Genomic DNA, 19,091 nt, shown 5'->3' on the forward strand with positions numbered 1-19,091 from the left:
GTTTGTCTTCCTCTGTCATGCTTGCCCACTTTTTGCCTTGTGTGAAAATATTTTTCATTTGAGAACATTACAGCTAACATTTTACAGGCCTTTCAATATATGTATGTGAGGACACTCACCCAATAACGTACTGATACCAGAGTTGTTACTAATTTTCGTCTTTAATCTCATCAATTTTCTTTCTTCTCTAGCCCAAAGGAAGAAAGCATTCATGGGCTTTTTTAAATGCTTATTTACGTTCATTTTTTTATGAACTTCTATCTTGACATCTATAATTCAAAGAAAATCTTTATTATTAGTTTTGTGAGATTTCATTAAAAAAAAATTATTGAATAAAATTTTCATAGACGTTACTATTATCTTTTGTATCGACATCTTCATAACTGTTCAAAAACGTAACAAGTGCGTAATTTAAAATTTTGTAAAAATTTATAAGATTTTTATCCCCATTACCTTCGAGTGTTGTTTTTAAAATCTTTTTATGATGGGTATTTTTCAAACAGTTGTTCTCGGAAACAATTGCTTTCTTTTTACTACTACTATCTTTACACGCATTTATATTGCAACGTTTGAAATGGCTGCCAATTTTCTTATTTTTAAATTTGTGATTGCGTTCCATACCGATGTTTTTGTTTTTGACAATAATTTTTGTTTCTTCATCATTCTCATTAGATGGAAAAACATCAACCTCGATGGGAGTTGGCACAAATTCAGAGGTTGCAGCGGTTTTTGAGCCTTCGTTTTCGTTACAGGCAGAAACACTGAAATACGTCTTCTCAAAAGACTTTAATTTATCCACCAACAATTCACTTTTTCTCTTCATCATATTTTTATTCCAGTTATATTTTTCTGCCATTTCATTCCACATTTTCAAAAAATCATTCACATCTTCATCGTTTGTTTTGGCCTCGAAGTTGCACATATCAACGAAATTACAGCTGACCTAAAATTTAAGAGTATTATTTTTTTTTAAAACAATTTTTCAAAAAAAAAAAACGAATAACTTGATGAAACAATGCCTACCAATGTGAAGCTTCCTTTAAATTAAATGCGTAATTTATATATCCAAATATATTAATACCTGAATAAGTTATTGAAATACAGCAGCGGACTTACAGTTTATAGCTGATTAAAAAATTACGTTTTATTATTTTTTAGAAATAAATTTGTCGCTCGCAGAAGTAGCTGCCTCTTACGTTGCATCAGTATTGACTTTGAAATCAACAGCACATATCATCGATAAAAAGATTTTCTCTTGCAAATGAAGTGTCAGCAATAGAACTTCAGAACGTACTTATTTATAGATTCAATTATAGAAACCTGTAAAAATCAAGCTCGTTTTCAAACAATTCAACAATGAATTAATAATTTGGAGTTGATATATGTGAAAATTTGATGAATTAAACTAACAATAGTTTTACAAACTTTTTTGAAAATAATACTCCAGAAACTTTTCACATCCTGAACAACAAAGAAAGCATAAACGTGGTCGGTTTATTTTTGTTGATTATCATCTTTCCAACGTAAATTTAAAATTTTCACTCGTGACCATTAGGCATTATGTAGCATAAGTGAACTGGTCAGAATTACGTGTTCTTTCTTATTTTGAACAATAGGATAATTATGCTAAATAACACAAAAGGAATTTAAATCTATTTTATGATAATTTAAAATTAATGCGTTAAATCCTACTCTTGTTAGAATATAGCCAATAAAAAATGCTGCGTTAACACAGGTGATTACAAGAGTGAATCATTAGTAAAACAAAAATTAAGCTGGAAATAGATAGAGCACATTAAACACAAAACACAGATGCAATGAATAGTTCCAACTTGTCTCTTACTTGCCTCTCAGCTCTTCAATGCACAGTACGCGAGTACAACAATAAGCAGTTAAGCTTGAAGAAGACAATTAAAATGGTATAATATGTTGCAGAGACTCAATAATATGCTCAATTCATACAAAAGTTATCGATTACAAAGTTATTTTCATCAATATGTTAAAACCATTTTTATTACAACAAAATGTTTTTTAATTTCAAAACTATTGATTAAAAAATATATGTTTTAAATATCTAATAGAGAAAAACATACAAGCAAATTTCATTACGAACGATGCACTGAGACTCAATGAACGTTCAAATGAATGTATAGCTGTTCATTCATCGAAGCACAGGGCCGATTAAAATCATGTTATATTTTGCTCAATTATGCGTGAAGGAATGCTTTTTAATTATTATTCTCAATCATTTGCTCACTAACCAAAGAAAATGAACTTCACAATGCAGTTTTTCTTATGTTAAAGGTAGAACACTACAGACCAGCTGTACTTACGATAGCCATAAACAGGATAGTTTTAATTTGGAATTATTTTATTTATATTTAATCAATTATTATTATTACTGTTGTTTATTTTTGAATTGTAATTTAACCTAGTCAGTTGAGCGTAGTCGTTATAATTCTGTCCGTCAGTTAACAAATTTTCTGAATTTTTGATGTTTACAAATTAATGTGTTTTTTATTGGTTATGAATGTCTAGTTCCTTATAAATGGTTCTATAATTTATTTAATTTAGAGTTTAAATTGATTAAAATGTTGAAAACGGAAAAAAGAAACTACATGGTAGCACATGGTAGCATACGTCTTATAATCTAAAGGTTTTGCTCATTTCACTATTTACAAGTTAAAATGGAAATTATTTTCTAATTTTCTGAGAGCTTGGAGTTGTGAAATAAAAAAAAATTATTTTTAACAACATTTTATTCGTCGGAGTCTGACGCAAGTTTACAATTCATTTAAAAAAAAATTAAGTTGAGAAAGGAAAAATATAATATAAAAGCATAGTATTCTTACGTTTTGAAGAAAACTCGCCAATCAGGTATTGTTTAAAACCATTGACTAAAAAGTTTACCTCTGTCTGGTCTAACTTCAAAATTGGGTTGAATATTTAAAGCCAACCAAGTGACTGAAAGATAATTACCTCTTTATTAAATCAGCAAATATTTGAAATTTGTTGCCCAGTATTAATTTGTTAAATTCGTCTAGAGGCGGATCTAAACAACTTTAACAAGGAGGCCAAAATATAGAAAATGTTTAAATTTTATAATTTGACTGGAGGTCAAAAAATTAACCGAACTTGTGCAAATGTGGGCCTTTTTTCTTTATCACGTCAAGTTTTTTGTCAATTTTCTACTTCAAACTGTTTTTTCCTGTGTACAAACTGGTATTTTACTGACTTTTAATAACAATACTGCCCCTTAGATCTGCCACTGAAGGCGAAAAGTTTTAATGCAAGCTATAATTACTGGAAAAACACAAGTCAAAGAGTAGGCTGTCATGGTATGCTCAATAGCTTTCTCACTGGCTGTTTTTGCCTGTGTACAGTGCATCTTACTACTACTACTGCTTTGACCAGTAATGGGCATAACTTGCCTGATGATAAGTTATACCAAAACCAGGTATAAAACCAAGTAAATAATATTTTTTTACCTAATTATTGTTATTTTAGATAATTTTTTCAGCCTTGTTAACACTTCTTACAATACAATGACAATGGGACATCGCTATCAATAATACAAGTGGATTTTATATTTTCACAAAATTAGAAAACATTGACAATAATCGAAATGTCCAAGACATTATCAAAACAATTAACAATTATAAAAAATAAATAGTAAGGGAGTTTTCTTTGTAAGATTTTTTTATTAAAGGGAATCTTCAGACTCAGATTGCAAATATCATATATTTTTGCTATCTAATAATGATCTTCACCGCTGCAATTTAGGAATTTAGGTTGCAAAGTTGCAAAATTTGAAAAATATCATCATTATTCGAATTTATGAGCTAAACTAGTCAATGAATTTATCATTTAGATTTTCCGTTGAAACTTAACACTACAGTTGATTAGAAGTACGAATACTGTCTGATTCAACTATGAACCATGGGTTACAGCAGGGGTGGGCAAACTATGGCTAGCGAAGCTATTTTATGCGCTCGCGAGGTCTTGCTTGCCAAAAAAAGTCGTCTATCAGACATTATCAACAATAAAGGAGCCACAAGTCTTAAAAAAATTTCTTGCCGGGTCAAAAAAATTTACCATTTAAGTACATATGCGGCCCTTCACAAATAAAATAGTTCTCAATGCGGCCCTCACAGCAGAAAGTTTGCCCACCCCTAAGTGTACTGTAAGGTATCTTAAATGAATTGATAAATATTTGTTCTTCCGATTGCTAAGAATTGATAATTTCAAATAATTTTAGTCTGGAATAATTTGGAATTTAACTACACTAAGCTAACTGCAATGAAATCTTTCGCTTGTTGAATACAAAGTTAAGTGTTATATTAATTTAAATAATTTGCTGACAAGTTTAACATTTGTGAATTTAGCTAAGGTATTTTTAAGAATAGAATTAACATTAATTGGTTTGGCTATCATCGACTTTAAAAAAGAATAATCTAAATTGTTCAATCAAAAGTATATTGACGAGTTTCATCATTAAAAGTACTCGATCGTTAACTAGAAATACATTTACTGGAAAGAATGTTGCAAAATGCAACGACGAGGATAATAAAGTTGGTAGTAATAATAATGTTAGCATTTGTTATGGTAGACGTTTTGAAAAGTTGTTTGCCAATTCATAATTATACATTTCTTCAACGGATTCATGCATATTTTTCTGTTCTTAGATTAAAAACCAAAAATTATAACAATGCCGTTTTTCAAGAATTTCATGGGTCACCTTAATTAACATGGCCTGAATAATAAATAAAATTATGAGAAGTCGTGTAAAATTGATTGCATTATTGAAATAAACGAATGCTTTAATGAAGATCCACCGAAACATTCTGTCTCTTCCTAAAACACAACCATATGCGTAAAGGGGAACACAAAATCCATTTTTACTAAACACCGAGTGCCTTGGCATTGTATAAAAAAAATTTAGTTAAGAAGCAGAAAAGTGTGATTTTTCGTGTTAAAGGCAGTTTTGTGAAAAAGATTTTGTTTTCAATTTCAGGTTAGAGAATGTTTGCGCCTTATTATTTTTATTGTGATCTTTAATAAATTATTACAAACCGTGTTGATTATTTTCTGAATTTTGAAATCTTTTTGTGATTGGTTTGTTGGAATAAAATTTTTTTACATCGCATCAACAGATGTGGAATCACAAACACCGCTGATTAGATCATTAATTTTTTTTTAATTTGTATGATCAAATGAAGTGACGCTAAATGTAACGATGGCAGTTCAATCTTTCATAAACTACAAGGCTTTAAATTTATTGATATGAACAAAAATTGGGCTGTCAATCAGTAACTATATAATTTAAAAATTTGGTCAATCACGATTGTTAAAATTATACTACTTTGGAAAAAGATGTCAATGATCATCATTTGTTTGGCCCTCCTTATCAGCGAAACTCAACAATTGTGTGAACAATAATGCGTACAACGGTAATGGAGTTTTATCTTACTTAATAACATTTCGTTTCGTTTTGTTTCATTAAACTTATCACTTTAATGTAGACCAGACGTCTTCAACCATTATATCATTTTAACATCAGGTTGTTAAAACTCAATTCTCTCAAATGATAATTTTAAAGTTTGAATCTGAACCGAGATTTTTTTATTATTTTATGATGCAGCTCTGTCAATCGCAAGCTATTCGATCCTTGTAATAAAACTTTCGTACCACAAAGGCTGTACTAACTACAACCTTTAAAGTTGATAGTTTGTGACTGTCTGGTGTATGCTTTACAGTCTGTTCACGTAAAAACTGTTATTTAAAAAATTATAATTTATTTACATTTACGTGTTTAAAAAGTTGAAAGAATTGGAATCTAAATTAGGGATGTTTTCCGATTTTTTTTGTTTACATGTGGAGCACATTGCTGAAAAGTTTCTATCGTTGTCGTTGTATGAAACCATGTCGGCACAACACAATTTAAATATTTGACTGGTCATTTTAGAACTTCAAATTTGGTTTGAAATCACTTCAAAAACCAAACAGTAACCATTTTGTAAAAAGAAGGAGATAAAGTTGAAAGAGAAACCATGGATACCATAAATTTTTCATGAACGCAAATTCATCAAATTTTACAATTTTAACATTTTTATAATTTTTTAATAAATATTTATTAAATTTTTTAAAGATTCTATTTATTATTATTTGTTTTAATTGTTTACTTCATGCATTTGCATAATATTTCAGCATGTTTATATCTTTTTTTCTGGTATCATATAGCCAGGTTGATTTGAGATTGTCGTGCCATTTTCAAAATAGTTTACTGGTACCTATGAACTTTTCGAAAAAAATAGTTCAAACTACATGCTTAAATACCGGTGATAGTTCTTTACCACTAGTTAAATATTTGTTGTTGGTACCGACCCATCTCTGCTCGCAAGGTTCATTTTATATTTTAAATTCATCAATTTTTTACGACATACATGGCTCTCAGCTCTTCAATACACAGCACAACACGTTAAACTTGAAGAAGACAAAATAAATGGTATGATAGAAGCATGTAAATAAATCTGAATACATGAATAAACAATGTATTTATATATATATATATGTTGGTAATAGACCATAATTTTTACAATATTCTATAAATTCTACCGAATGTTTGTAGTTTTTAACTTCTAATTCTCAAGAGAGATGGAGCAGTCGCTGCTCGCGATCTTGTTCGATTGTTAGACTACGTCGGTTGGTCGCAGAACTTCGAGTAAATGTTGGTAATAGATCATAATTTTTACAAACATTCGGTAGAATTTATAGAATATTGTAAAATATATATATATATATATATATATATTTCATGTGGCAGAGCGGTTATACAAATGTGTATCGGAATCACAATTAATAATATGCTCATTTTTTGCTCAATTCATACAATAGTTCTCTATCGATTAAAAAGTTATTCTCATCGATTTGTTTAAGCATTTTTTATTACAATAAAATATTTTTTAATTTCAAAACTATTGATTAAAATATATATGTTTGAAATATTTAATAGAGAAGCACATAAAACCAAATATCACGACGAACAAAGCGCTGAGACCCGGTGAACGTTCATTTGAATGCATAGCTGTTCAGAAACACCAGGCCAAGTAAATTAAAGCTATGTTTTGCTCAATTATGCGTGAAGGAATTCAAGTTTTAACTATCATTCTCAATCATTTGCTCACCACGCAACGAAAATAAACTGATGGAGCTCTTAACAGTTTTTTCTATGTTGAAAGTATAACACTACTGACCAGCTGTACTTACGCTAGCCATAAGCAGGATAGTTTTCCAATTTTTCGTATTAAAGACAGTTTGTGAAAACGTTGTTGCTTTCAATTTCAGGTTCGAGAATCTTTACGCCTTATTATTTTTATTGTGATCTTTAATAAATTATTACAAACCGTGTTGATTATTTTCTGTATTTTGAAATCTTTTTGTGATTGGTTTGCTGTACTAATATTTTTTTCACATAGCATCAACAGATGTAGAATCACAAAGTCCGCTGATTGGATCATTAATTTTTTTTTAATTTGCACGATCAAATGAAGTGACGCTAAATGTAACGATGGCAGTTCAATCTTTCATAAACTACAAGGCTTTAAATTTATTGTCAATTTTTGATATGAACAAAAATTGCTGTTGTCAATCAGTAACTATATAATTTAACAATTTGGTCAATCACGATTGTTATGGAAAAAGATGTCAATGATCATCATTTGTTTGGCCTTCCCTATCAGCAAAACTCAACAATTTTGTGAACAATAATGTGTAAAACGGTAATGGAATTTTATGTTACTGAATAAGATTTTGTTTCATTTTGTTTTGTTTTATTAACCCTATCACTTTAATGCAGGACCAGTTGCAATCAACCATTATATCATTTTAACATCAGGTTGTAGAAACTCAATTCTCCTAAATGATAATTTTAAAGCTTGGGTCTAACTCGAGATTTTTTTAAATTATTTTATGATGCAGCTCTGTCAATCGCAAGCTATTCGATCCTTGTAATAAAACTTTCGTACCACAAAGGCTGTACTAACTACAATTTTTGAAAGTTGATAGTTTGTGACTGTCTGGTGTATGCTTTTTAGTCTTTTCACATACAAACTGTTATTTAAATGATTACAATTTAGTTACATTTACGTGTTTAAAAAGTTGAAATAATTGGAATTTAAATTAGGGATGTTTTCCAAATTTTTTTTTTATTACATGTGGAGCACATTGCTGTAAAGTTTCTATCGCTGTCGTTGTATGTAACCATGTGCGCAGAACACAATTTAAATGTTTGACTATTCTTCCTAGAACCTCAGATTTGGTTTGAAATCACTCCGAAAACCAAATCTTAACCATTTTTTAAAAGAAAGAGATAAAGTTGACTTTCTGGTTTCTTGTAGCCAGGCTGATTTGGGACCGTAGTGCTTTACAGACCAGACTCTGATTCTGTAAAAACGTGTTCAAGTTGTTAAAAAAGTAGTTAATTATAATAGGTTAACTGCTATTTTAAAAATTGTTAATTTGTACTCATGAACTAATTGAAAAAGTTGTTCAAACTACATCTTAACTACCAGAGAGTTAAAATAGTTAAAATACCATTAGTCAACTATTTATTGTTGGAACCTCCCTATCTCTGCTCCCAGCGTTCTTTTTATGTTCTTTTTCAAGTTTATTTATTAATTTAATTCAGTCTGTTAATAAATTAACGTACTGTCACCGGGAATGAACTAATATGGAAAATTTTAGCTCAATCAGGCAGTGGGAAGTTATCGAGAAATTCATTAAATTATAGTAACAACCAAGCAAGCAAGCAAAATATGTGAAATTAATATAAATACGGTAATAAGGGACAAGCAATTCTTACACAGCCATCCTTGTTGAGATGATTTAAACAAATCTTTTTGTTTTAATTTATATTGTTTTTAGGCAAGGGGAGACCTATTTACCAATATACAATACTTTCTTTTGAGTCAAAGCAGGGATATGCAAAAAAACTCACTAATTATTTTCGATAATGTCGATTTTATTTTTTTAAATTATAACAAATAAAAGTAACTGATTACCACATTGAATAACAATTAAAATTTTAATATTTGAAATAAAAATTTCAAGAAATATTCAAAAAAAGCTAGTAAAAAAATTAAAAAGCTAAAAATAAGTTAACTAGTTCATTTTCAGATCTTTTAACGGTTTAGTATCTATGGCTAGAACACAAATTATACCAATAAGAGAAACTAATGGGTTGTCAAGCTATTGACAAGAAAAATTTTACTAAAGTTATTCATAATAATCTAGAAGCAATTTTACTTACTTTACTGAAATGTTATTTTCGAACAAATTCAAATAAAAGAAACGTACATATGTTCACACATTTAACTGTTTTTTGTAAAACCGGTTTATTTAAAAAAATGTTCCTCATGTAACTACAATTATAAATACTGATCATGTTTCAAAGTTTCTACTGATGTATGCTAAATAAAACCAGCGATCAAACCTTCCTCCAGCGTTGGTGTACGTTTGAATGTTGGTTGTTATGTTCAATTTCTTCTTATTACTGAACAACCAATTGATAACTTGCTGATCAGTGCCTGTACAATCGTGTTTTCTGATCATCATTTCAACTCCATTCATGTATTCACCAATCCATTTTAAAAGAACTTTTGAATGCTCAACGAAGTAAGCACCACACACCCAGACGATATTTTGCTCTATAACATCGCAAGCATCCACGTTCCTTTGCAGTTCGTACACTTCTGTGTATCCTACTTCTGAATCTTTAAAATCCTCCAACAAATTTATTGAAAAATTTCGAAGAAAAAAATGGTTGATACCGAGGATTGAATAGTAAAATGGGTAGTCGGTCAAATCTCGAAAGAGACCAACATCCAGCCAAGCAAAATATTCAGTGTTGAACGGATTATCTAATATCGACATCTTCATAAGTTCGTATTTGCAATGCGGAATAGCTGGATATTCCGGAACGACTGTGTTTGGTGAATGTTTGGGATAGTCAGATCTGGAAAATATTTTTGTGATGTTTGGAAGCAGTTGAAAGCACCATAATTTCCTCTTTTCCACCTCAACTATTTTAGTATTACTCGAGTTATTTGATCGAACATTTTTAAAAATTTCAAGAAATGAGCTGTTTCTCTCTAAATAAACTATTAGCGGGTTTTTGAGAAGAGCAAAACTGGAGCACCATCTTTTGTATGTGCTGTAAGAACGTTAGACTCCAGAACCTTTTTGAAATGTTTTCAAGATAAAATAGGCTGTGACAATTGTTGTTCTGTCAGGACGTAGAGGTATCTTCGGCCCTCGTAATAAATTCTACGACAAAAATTAAATTTGTTAGACCTTTTTATTAAGATTTCTAATGTCTTACTTGGTACACAAAATGTGATACAGAACGAACTAAAAGGAGTAGTATCAACAATTTTATTATTTTTATAAAAATTAATTTAAACATTTCTGTTTTATTAATTTTTATAAAACAGCTAAATATAAAGTCATTATTTCAAATTGTTTAGCTTTTTCAGATATAGCTTTGGCTGCCATTGTCTTGCTTCGGATTTTGGCAACGAATATTTATTTATCTGTGTATGCATGTGTTTGTGTGTGTGTTTGTTTTTCTGAGTGTGTGTGTGGGCTTTTATATGTTTGTGTGTGTATGTTTGTGTAAGTTTTGATGTGTTTGTGCGTGTATGTGTGTGTGTACGTTTGAAATCTAAATCTTTGCTGCTACGTGTCGTCATTTAGTGTTATTGTTCTGCTTCTGACTAACAGCTTTCTCTAACTGGCAGCAATCCTTAAAATAGCAATTACCATTTGGAAAATGGTGATTATAAAAATTTCACAAATTGTAAATAATTGTTCCCAAACTTTTTTAAACTTTTTGATATTTCGCTATAGCATTTCAACTGTTATCATTCATATTCGCATGAATTTAATTAAACTTCAAGATTTATAATTTTCGCGAATTTTCCATGAACAATTTATTATTTTCAAACTTCCACTCGAGCTCTCTTTGAGGAATTGGCTTCAAGTTTCTATATTATCAAGCTATTAATTGATTTCAAGTTGTCAAATTTTTCCGCTAGCTTCTTCAAGCCAATGGTTGAAATTTTTCCTGTAGGGCTACTACAGCTGACTCTTCACGAGCGAGTGATTGGTTTCGAGTATTTATGTTTTGTGCAGGCCTTCTCCTAAAGGTCGGTTTCAAGTTATTTTCTTTTTCCGAAACCTCGAGCCGCGCCACCAACAGCTCTACCAACATGGTTGAATCTTAAAAAAAGAAAATGAATAATGGAACGTGTGATTGTCTTTGTTGTAGATTATTTGAAAGACTCAAAAATGAAAGATTCAAAAGTTTAAAAATTTTCACATTTATAAAAAAAATTAATTCTCCTCACGTCACATAAGTAAATAGTTCAAAAATATAAACATTTAGACAGTAAAAAATGATTTTATTTTAGCTACAAAAAATATTCCGAGAGGTTTTCATTACAAAACGTTTTAGTCAACTTAAACCAATCAATCAACCATACTATTCGTTAATCAATCAATCTATCTATCAATCAATCGACTAATCTCTATCTATCTATTTATCAATCCATCAACCATCCAATCAATCATAAAACTAAAAACAGACGGACGGATGGACAAACGGAGAAACAGACAGATAGCTAGACAGACAGACATACCGACAGACAGACATACAGAGAAAGAGGCAGATAGATAGCCAGACAGACAGAGATACAAACAAATAAAAAATTATGTCTCTCAGAAGAAAAATCATCGAAGATATAGAACTGACGAATAAAAAAATCCTAGTGAGGTTGTTAAAAAAAATTATTTCATTCCAGTCTTTTTAATTTTGTACGGAAGCAAATACAATAGGGCATCGTACCGTATCGGATCGCACCGAAACGATACTTTTAGAATAAATTAAGAAAATAAATGTTTAACAAAAAATTCATTAGATACCATTATTATTTCGATAATTACCAATCCAGAACATTATGAGAAAATTTGATAATATCGTTACGGTTTCAAATTCTCACAATTAAAAAACAGAGCCGAGCTGGATGTGGCGATAGAAGATGGAAAGATTCTTGACAACCACAGGTTCAAACACACATACACGCACACACACGCAAACATCTACACACACAAATATGCAAGCACACATACACAGGCACTCTATGCCATCAAGACGACCAAAACCAATTTCCACATCATTACGATCATCACCATCATCTTCGTCATCATCACAGAATCTTAGCCTCACTACACACTATAAAGTTTCTCATGAGCAAAAACGTTGAAGCCATCATAATGATAACTCACCTTGGGAAAGTATCGTTTCGATGCGATCCGATACGGCCAGAAGTTAGAGAAATTGTCAGTAAAGCCGGTAGCTGATGAGCTACAAAAATTGTTAGATAGGTCTGTGTTTTTGGGTTGTCTTTGTGTACGTGCGTTTGACTGTGTTGTGTATGTATCTAGTCAATAAACATATTTTATAAAAAATAATTTTTATTTTAATTATTTTTATTTAAGAGAAATTATTTTCGTGCATGAATGTATCGGTCCAAATGTTGATGATGTTTGCAATAATCCAATGCCAGGCTCCATCATATTGCTCGAAAATTTAGGGTTGGTTTGTTGTTTTGTCGAACTGTCACTCATTCGTTTGTTCGTTCATTTGTTTGTTCGTTCGTTTTTTCGTTCGTTTGTTCGTTTTTATATCTGTTCGTTAGTTAATCAATTTTGAATAATTATAATTTTTGTAGGATTAGTTGATTGGTTGGTTGGTTGAATGGATGAATGACTGATTGATTAGTTGATTAATTGATTAATTAACTAATTGTTTCTTTAACCACTCAACCAACCAATCAGGTAAACATAATCCTACCGGTTGACTTTGTGACTGGCGACAAGCTTGATGAAAAGACCACAATGGGGAAGGCTAAAATTAAAGACGGAATCAAGGGAGACAATATTGTTGGTTCATGGATTGAGTGAATGAATGAATGAATGAATGAATGAATGAATGAATGAATGAATGAATGAATGAATGAATCAATCAATCAATCAATCAATCAATCAATCAATCAATCAATTAATCAATGAATCAGGCTGTGATTTTCATCAATAATTGCATATATATATATATACTTATACATACATACATAAACATAAATTAACTACAAAATGAGAAATAGAATTATATCAGCCAGCTTACATATATGCATAAAATTAAATATTCATAAAAAATATAAGTGAATCTTTTAAACAAACTCCATGCTTCCAATATTTAACTTCATCGTCATTCATTATGCCAATCATTCATATCGTCCAAACAAAACCACACAAAACAGTAATTAATAAAGGAATAAAATAGCAAGTAATAAATAACATAAATATATGTACACCCATATTTATATATACACATAGAAATATACTCATAAATACATACAAAAACACACACATATGTACACATACACTAAAAATATATACATACACAAAAAATTAAATACAAAATAGAATTATATCAGTCAGCTTCATAAACAAATTTACATGAAATAACTTTTAAACAAGTGTCTAACTTTTTTTTAAATGGACAACATCACAAGCATTTACCACGTCAACATTCAAACCATCCCAGATATCAATCACTCTATTAGAAAAACTTTATTTCCATAGTAGGGTGGAGTGAAAAAACTTTTTTAATTTCAATATTTCTGTACTGCCAATCAATGACCCATTGTCTAAGATGTGTTCGCGCAAAATTTTAGCTTTCTAAATCAAAATCTTCAGGTGGCGCATCTGGTTTGAACTTTGAAAAAAAATCAACTTTTGATTTACTGACAGAAATTTATTTTACACAATGCTTTTATATATTTTATATTCTGATACTTAAAATTACTAGTATATTTGATAGTTATTATTAAATCAAAATAAAAACAATTGCTCTAATGTTCTAATTCCAAAGTCTCTGCACCTTCTTTTTTACCAAAATACTAAAATTTGGTGTTGAAAATTTGTATATCTTGTCTGACTTTTAATCTGGTTCGAATAAAACCATCTCTAGCTTTGGTCTACAAAAAGATATTGAAGCCTCTGTCACGAGCTTGACGCACCTTTCTACTGCCTGAGTGTGGCAAGATTACTTTTCAATTTCAAGACGACATTTTGAAGAAATGTCATTTGAAATTTCTATTTCGCTATACTTCATTGTCAGTGGAGGTTCTGTTATTTTTTCTATCGCCCAATCTATTGAATCATGATAGCTTGATGCATCAATCTTAAGCTCTGGAAGTTTGAATTCACGAACTTTTGTCTTTTTGGATTTTTTTCTTGCTTTTAAAATTTTCCGAAGAGCCAATTCTCTTATGTGTTTTGCATCATCTTGTAACATAGCTAGCAATATATTTTCTGGATGGGCGAAGAAAGCATTTTTTGAACGGTTTTAAAGACAATGTTTTTTAGGTCATCACGCAAATACAAACACTTTTCAACCATGTTGAACACATGAATTGGACCATATTCACAAGATGATTTTGTCTTGATATCAAACCAGGGTGGTGCATAAGCTTTCATGATGAAATTGGCTAATTCTTTTAAGTTTTCCGCCTGGTCAGCTGTTCCAATATATAACCGAAAAATCCTATTTGCGCAAGTCAACCATCGAGAATGTGTCAGTTTTCCTGGACCTTTAATAGCTAAGTTTGGTGATACCAAACTAGCAGAAATTGCGGAGCACATCTGATACAGATATTTTTGATTGGTGCTTAACAAATCAGTATTCAGGTCTGGCAAGTCTGTTAGGATTGGTTCAAATGCTTCTATTTTGAAGTCGAAACTGCTGTCGAGCCTTTTTCCTATACTGCCAGAAAAGCTATTAGGGCCTGTTGTAGTACCGTCGAGACTGGAGAACAAATGGCGAAACGCTAATTCATTTACGTGTAACAGGCACACACACCATTGCAAAGGTCGTTTCAGGTGTTTTTCTAATAAAACAATGACTTCATTTTTGTGTCCCGTGTTTACCGTTGTGCCATCGCATTCAATTGCCACCAAGGAAAAACAAAATTCAAATTTCATTTCAAGAAAATAAACAATGCTTTTTCAATCGTATTTGCTTTTCCAGAATCAAAAGATGACCGATGTATTCAGAATCTGGTTCTGACAAGAGAGAAATATGCTTCTCGGTATTATTTTTTCAATGTGCTGCATTATTAGTAGTTGTCATGACTAAAGTCTTGTCTTTACGACCGTCGAAATAAATAGCTGTAATAATTTTATTGCCCTCGGCAGCATATTGCAAATGTTTGCGTACTTTTTTTTGCTCTCGACGTAATTTGCTTTAGTCTATTTTTTTTGATGAATCGTCTGTTCTAATAACATTCAAATCAAGCAAGACAGCGCAACAATAAATGCAGCAGATCGATCAGAAATTCCAGTTCTATCACATGCGGTAGCTAGATTTTGCAACTGACATCTCATTAGTTGAAATTTTTGCCAGATCGACGTAGCATTTCTATGATGCAAATCCCATCCTCACTGATATATCGGTTGAAGAACTACCAGATGTTGAAACTATCATTTGGGTAGACGAAGTACTTGGACTACAGACGGATTTTTTCATAAAATCATCATACTTTCGTTTCCTTGTATCGAAAAAAATTTTTCTTGTTAGAAGTACAAATACAATTTTTTTTATGAAATGCCTTTATGGTGCGTCACCTCGAGATAAAGTCGCACACTTTTAATTTTTTGTACGAATGATGCTTTCCCATAAGGTCACCGATTAACGGTACAGGAAATTAAAAAAATAAGAGAAATTTTTTTTTGCCAAATTCACTCTACCCTATTCTATAGGTTTTTGTTAAATTTTTGAGTTAATAGCTGTTTTATCATCTCTTGCATTGCGAGTTAGCTTTAAGACAGTTATCAGATCTTCCCGCAACCGGCGATATTTTAGAGTCGGAAGATCTAAATATCTTAAACGATCCCCATAATTGAGACTTTGGCAATCCTTCACCAATTTTGTTGTCCGCTTCTGTACTCTTTCGACATCCTCAATTAACTTCTTGGTCTATGGAGTCCACACGCTGGATGCATATTCGATTCTAGATCTGTAAATAGATTTGTATAGTAGCAGAAAAGAATTTGAAGTTAAATGACCTGGATTAAAGTGTCGAGAAATCAGACCTAAATAACTAATTCATTTATTTATACTACTATAAATATGCTTATGGAATGTTAGATCGCAATCAAAAGTCACTCCCAAATTATTCATTTTTTTGGTGAATCTAAATATATTCCATTTGTTTAATAAACGTTATTTACAGCATCAACTTTTTTCCCCCATATTTAACAACCACACATTTATCAATATTTAGTTTCAATCGCCATTCAATACACCAGTTATACAGGCCATCCAAACATGACTACACAATCATTCTATCATTCTTTGAACCAATACTTTTGAAGAACCTGGCATCATCAGCACATAAGTACACATCTACATCCGATCTATTCGCAAATATGTCAAATAAATCATTAACATAAATAATAAACAAAGTAGGACCTAATACACTACCCTGCGGCACCCCACTAATAACACCAAAGTTATCTGACATTGAACTATTAACTTTTACCATAAAAGATCTGCTTTTTAGGTAATCTTTTATCCAAACCACTGTCAAATCATTCCTTCTATAAGATTTTAATTCAGTAATAAGTTTATCACAAGGAACCTTATCAAACGCTTTCTCAAAATCAGTGTATATAACCTCAACTTTCTTACACTCAACAATCGCCCAACTCTATTCATCTAACAACTTTAATAACAACAAAACAGCAAATTTTCCAGACATAAAACCAAACTTTATATGATTAAACAAATCATTACTCACAAAGTGATTTATCAAACGATCTTTAATTATCGACTCCATAATTCTACCACTTCAAATACTCTCAGAGCATTTCTTTGTAAATATAAATGTTAACTTTTTTCTTTCATCAAAGCGTCAGGAGAGTACAAAATATATTTAGATCCAGTAAAAACTTCAATCAAACAATATATTTCTAAATAAATAAGAATATATTATCAAAAACTTGTATCTTTGATCCTTATTAAGAGCAAATTAGTGTAGCGGTTGAATAGCCTGGTCTTGTAATGTCAATAATGCGTGGATTTAATGAGATTTAAATGCGCCGTAAGTGTTGTTGATACTTTTTTGCTTATTAGTAAGAAAAGAAATAATTTTTTTATTTTTCTTTTGTTAATTAATCATCAGTGCCAATAACAAACACAAATCATTTATATTAGATTCATAAACGCTTTTATTCAGCAAAAATTCACAATATGACTCAAGATTTAAGTCTGTAAAGCCACGGTAAGCCAAAAATGATAAAACATTGAAAATAAAACAAATTGTACGTTCAATTAAAAATGGTTCAAACAATATGTTTATAAATGGTTTTTACAGATTTTTTGCTTTTACTGCCAGGCAAAAATGAACAAGAATAGAAGCATGCGAAAAAATAAAGAAAAACAAAATGTTGTTTAAGTTTCTCAAGAAAATTTTTGAATTCAAGTCTTAATAACAATTCATTTAATAACAATTTCCATTCTATAATGAATGTTTAACCTTCGCTACAAATTTAATTTTGATACTATTGATCATACTATTCTCTTGAGACTGCTAGATCTTTCTTTTAATATTACTGATTCATGTCTATCTTGGTTTTCTTCTTATCTCTGTAATCGTTTTTCTTCTGTTGTTCTCGATAATTCTACTTTTAATTCCTCTACTCCTACTTTTGGGGTACCTCAGGGTTCTATCCTTGGCCCTCTTCTATTTATGCTCTATTCTTCTGAACTACCTCGTATTATAAATAATTTTTCTTTTATTAGTCAACTAAAATCTGATGACTCTTTTATATATACTTCTTTTCCTCCTTCTAATCTCAATAGTGTTCTTCATAATCTATCTCTATGTCTTTCTTCAATTATTGGTTGGTCTTCTAAATTTGAATTAATTCCTTTTAATAAATCTAAACACTCTATTAATATTCCTCCTATTATCTTACCTAATTCTAAAACTCTTGATGTTTCTCACAAGTTAGTTTCAAAGTCTAGGCTTTATCTTTGATTCTAGTATGTCTCTTTCATCTCAGATTAATAGTGTTGCTAGAAGTTCTTACTTTCATCTACGTAAAATAAAATTTTTTTTAGCCTTTTCTTGACGATCCTACTCTTCCCCTTCTTGTTACTTCGTTAGTCTTATCTAGGATTGATTAGTGTAACTCGCTCTACTATGGTCTTCCTAATTCTGCACTCTATCTTTTAAGTAGAGCTTTTATAACTCTGCTGCTCGTCTAGTTGCTCGTGCCCCTTTCTTTTATCATATATCTTCATATCTTGTTCAGTCTGATTCATTTTAGTCTGATTCTAATAATTTTAACAAATTATTCATAGTGGAAAAATTTCTAAGAACTTTAAATAATTAATTATTTCCACTTAATGGGAAGAATGCTTTAATGCAATAAATGATTGTAAGTAACGACTTTGTCAAAAATATCCAATGATATTCACATCTATGATTAATGATATGAATAATTAAAAGTTTTTATGTTGTTTTTCGCCAGTATCAGTTTTAATGGACATATGGTCTACGTGAACTTGTAAAACTTGTTTTAATGAAACATCAGTCATGTGAAAATTGAAACATACGCTCTACCTATACAATATATTGATCTAAATTGCAAGTTCAATTACGCTGCTATGTGCTAATTCTGAATAAAAATTATTTAGTTACCATTAATTAATTAGGTTATAAAATGTAACTATATATTGAGAATGATTGCAAAAATATTTTATTCTCTTTTTTCTATAATTTAAATTAGAACAGGTTGGTGTAATTCAAATCAGTCCTAATCAAACTTAATTCCTAAATTTAAAATAAAAGTACATTCGTTTGAAATTATCTAAAACGATGTTTGCGGTTTCAGCTTATTTTACAAAAAAATCTGGACTGGTTCATTTGTAAAATTTTGTAAGTATTGAAAAGTTCTCGAAGCAA

The 19,091-nt window shown here is 30.4% G+C and overlaps 4 protein-coding genes across 4 annotated transcripts; 1 reads left to right on the plus strand and 3 right to left on the minus strand.

Annotated features, from left to right (window-relative positions):
* Positions 1-325: 325 nt before the first annotated feature.
* HELRODRAFT_173607 (hypothetical protein) lies at positions 326-922 on the minus strand (the record flags this gene model as incomplete). The annotated part of the gene is made up of 1 exon (XM_009020221.1): positions 326-922. One exon carries the CDS (start codon positions 920-922, stop codon positions 326-328), a length of 597 nt encoding a protein of 198 aa, XP_009018469.1.
* Positions 923-8,300: 7,378 nt separating this feature from the next.
* HELRODRAFT_173608 (hypothetical protein) lies at positions 8,301-10,821 on the minus strand (the record flags this gene model as incomplete). The annotated part of the gene is made up of 3 exons (XM_009020222.1): positions 8,301-8,442; positions 9,491-9,980; positions 10,791-10,821. 3 exons carry the CDS (start codon positions 10,819-10,821, stop codon positions 8,301-8,303), a joined length of 663 nt encoding a protein of 220 aa, XP_009018470.1.
* Positions 10,822-11,768: 947 nt separating this feature from the next.
* On the plus strand, positions 11,769-13,020 carry HELRODRAFT_173609 (hypothetical protein; the record flags this gene model as incomplete). Its single annotated transcript, XM_009020223.1, has 3 exons — positions 11,769-11,830; positions 12,270-12,384; positions 12,895-13,020. The coding sequence occupies 3 exons, from the start codon at positions 11,769-11,771 to the stop codon at positions 13,018-13,020; spliced, it is 303 nt and encodes a 100-aa protein (XP_009018471.1).
* Positions 13,021-14,164: 1,144 nt separating this feature from the next.
* HELRODRAFT_173610 (hypothetical protein) lies at positions 14,165-15,102 on the minus strand (the record flags this gene model as incomplete). Its single annotated transcript, XM_009020224.1, has 2 exons — positions 14,165-14,433; positions 14,541-15,102. 2 exons carry the CDS (start codon positions 15,100-15,102, stop codon positions 14,165-14,167), a joined length of 831 nt encoding a protein of 276 aa, XP_009018472.1.
* Between the last annotated feature and the right edge of the window lie 3,989 nt (positions 15,103-19,091).

Source organism: Helobdella robusta (assembly GCF_000326865.2).
Source record: "Helobdella robusta unplaced genomic scaffold HELROscaffold_27, whole genome shotgun sequence".
NCBI classification, from domain to species: domain Eukaryota; kingdom Metazoa; phylum Annelida; class Clitellata; order Rhynchobdellida; family Glossiphoniidae; genus Helobdella; species Helobdella robusta.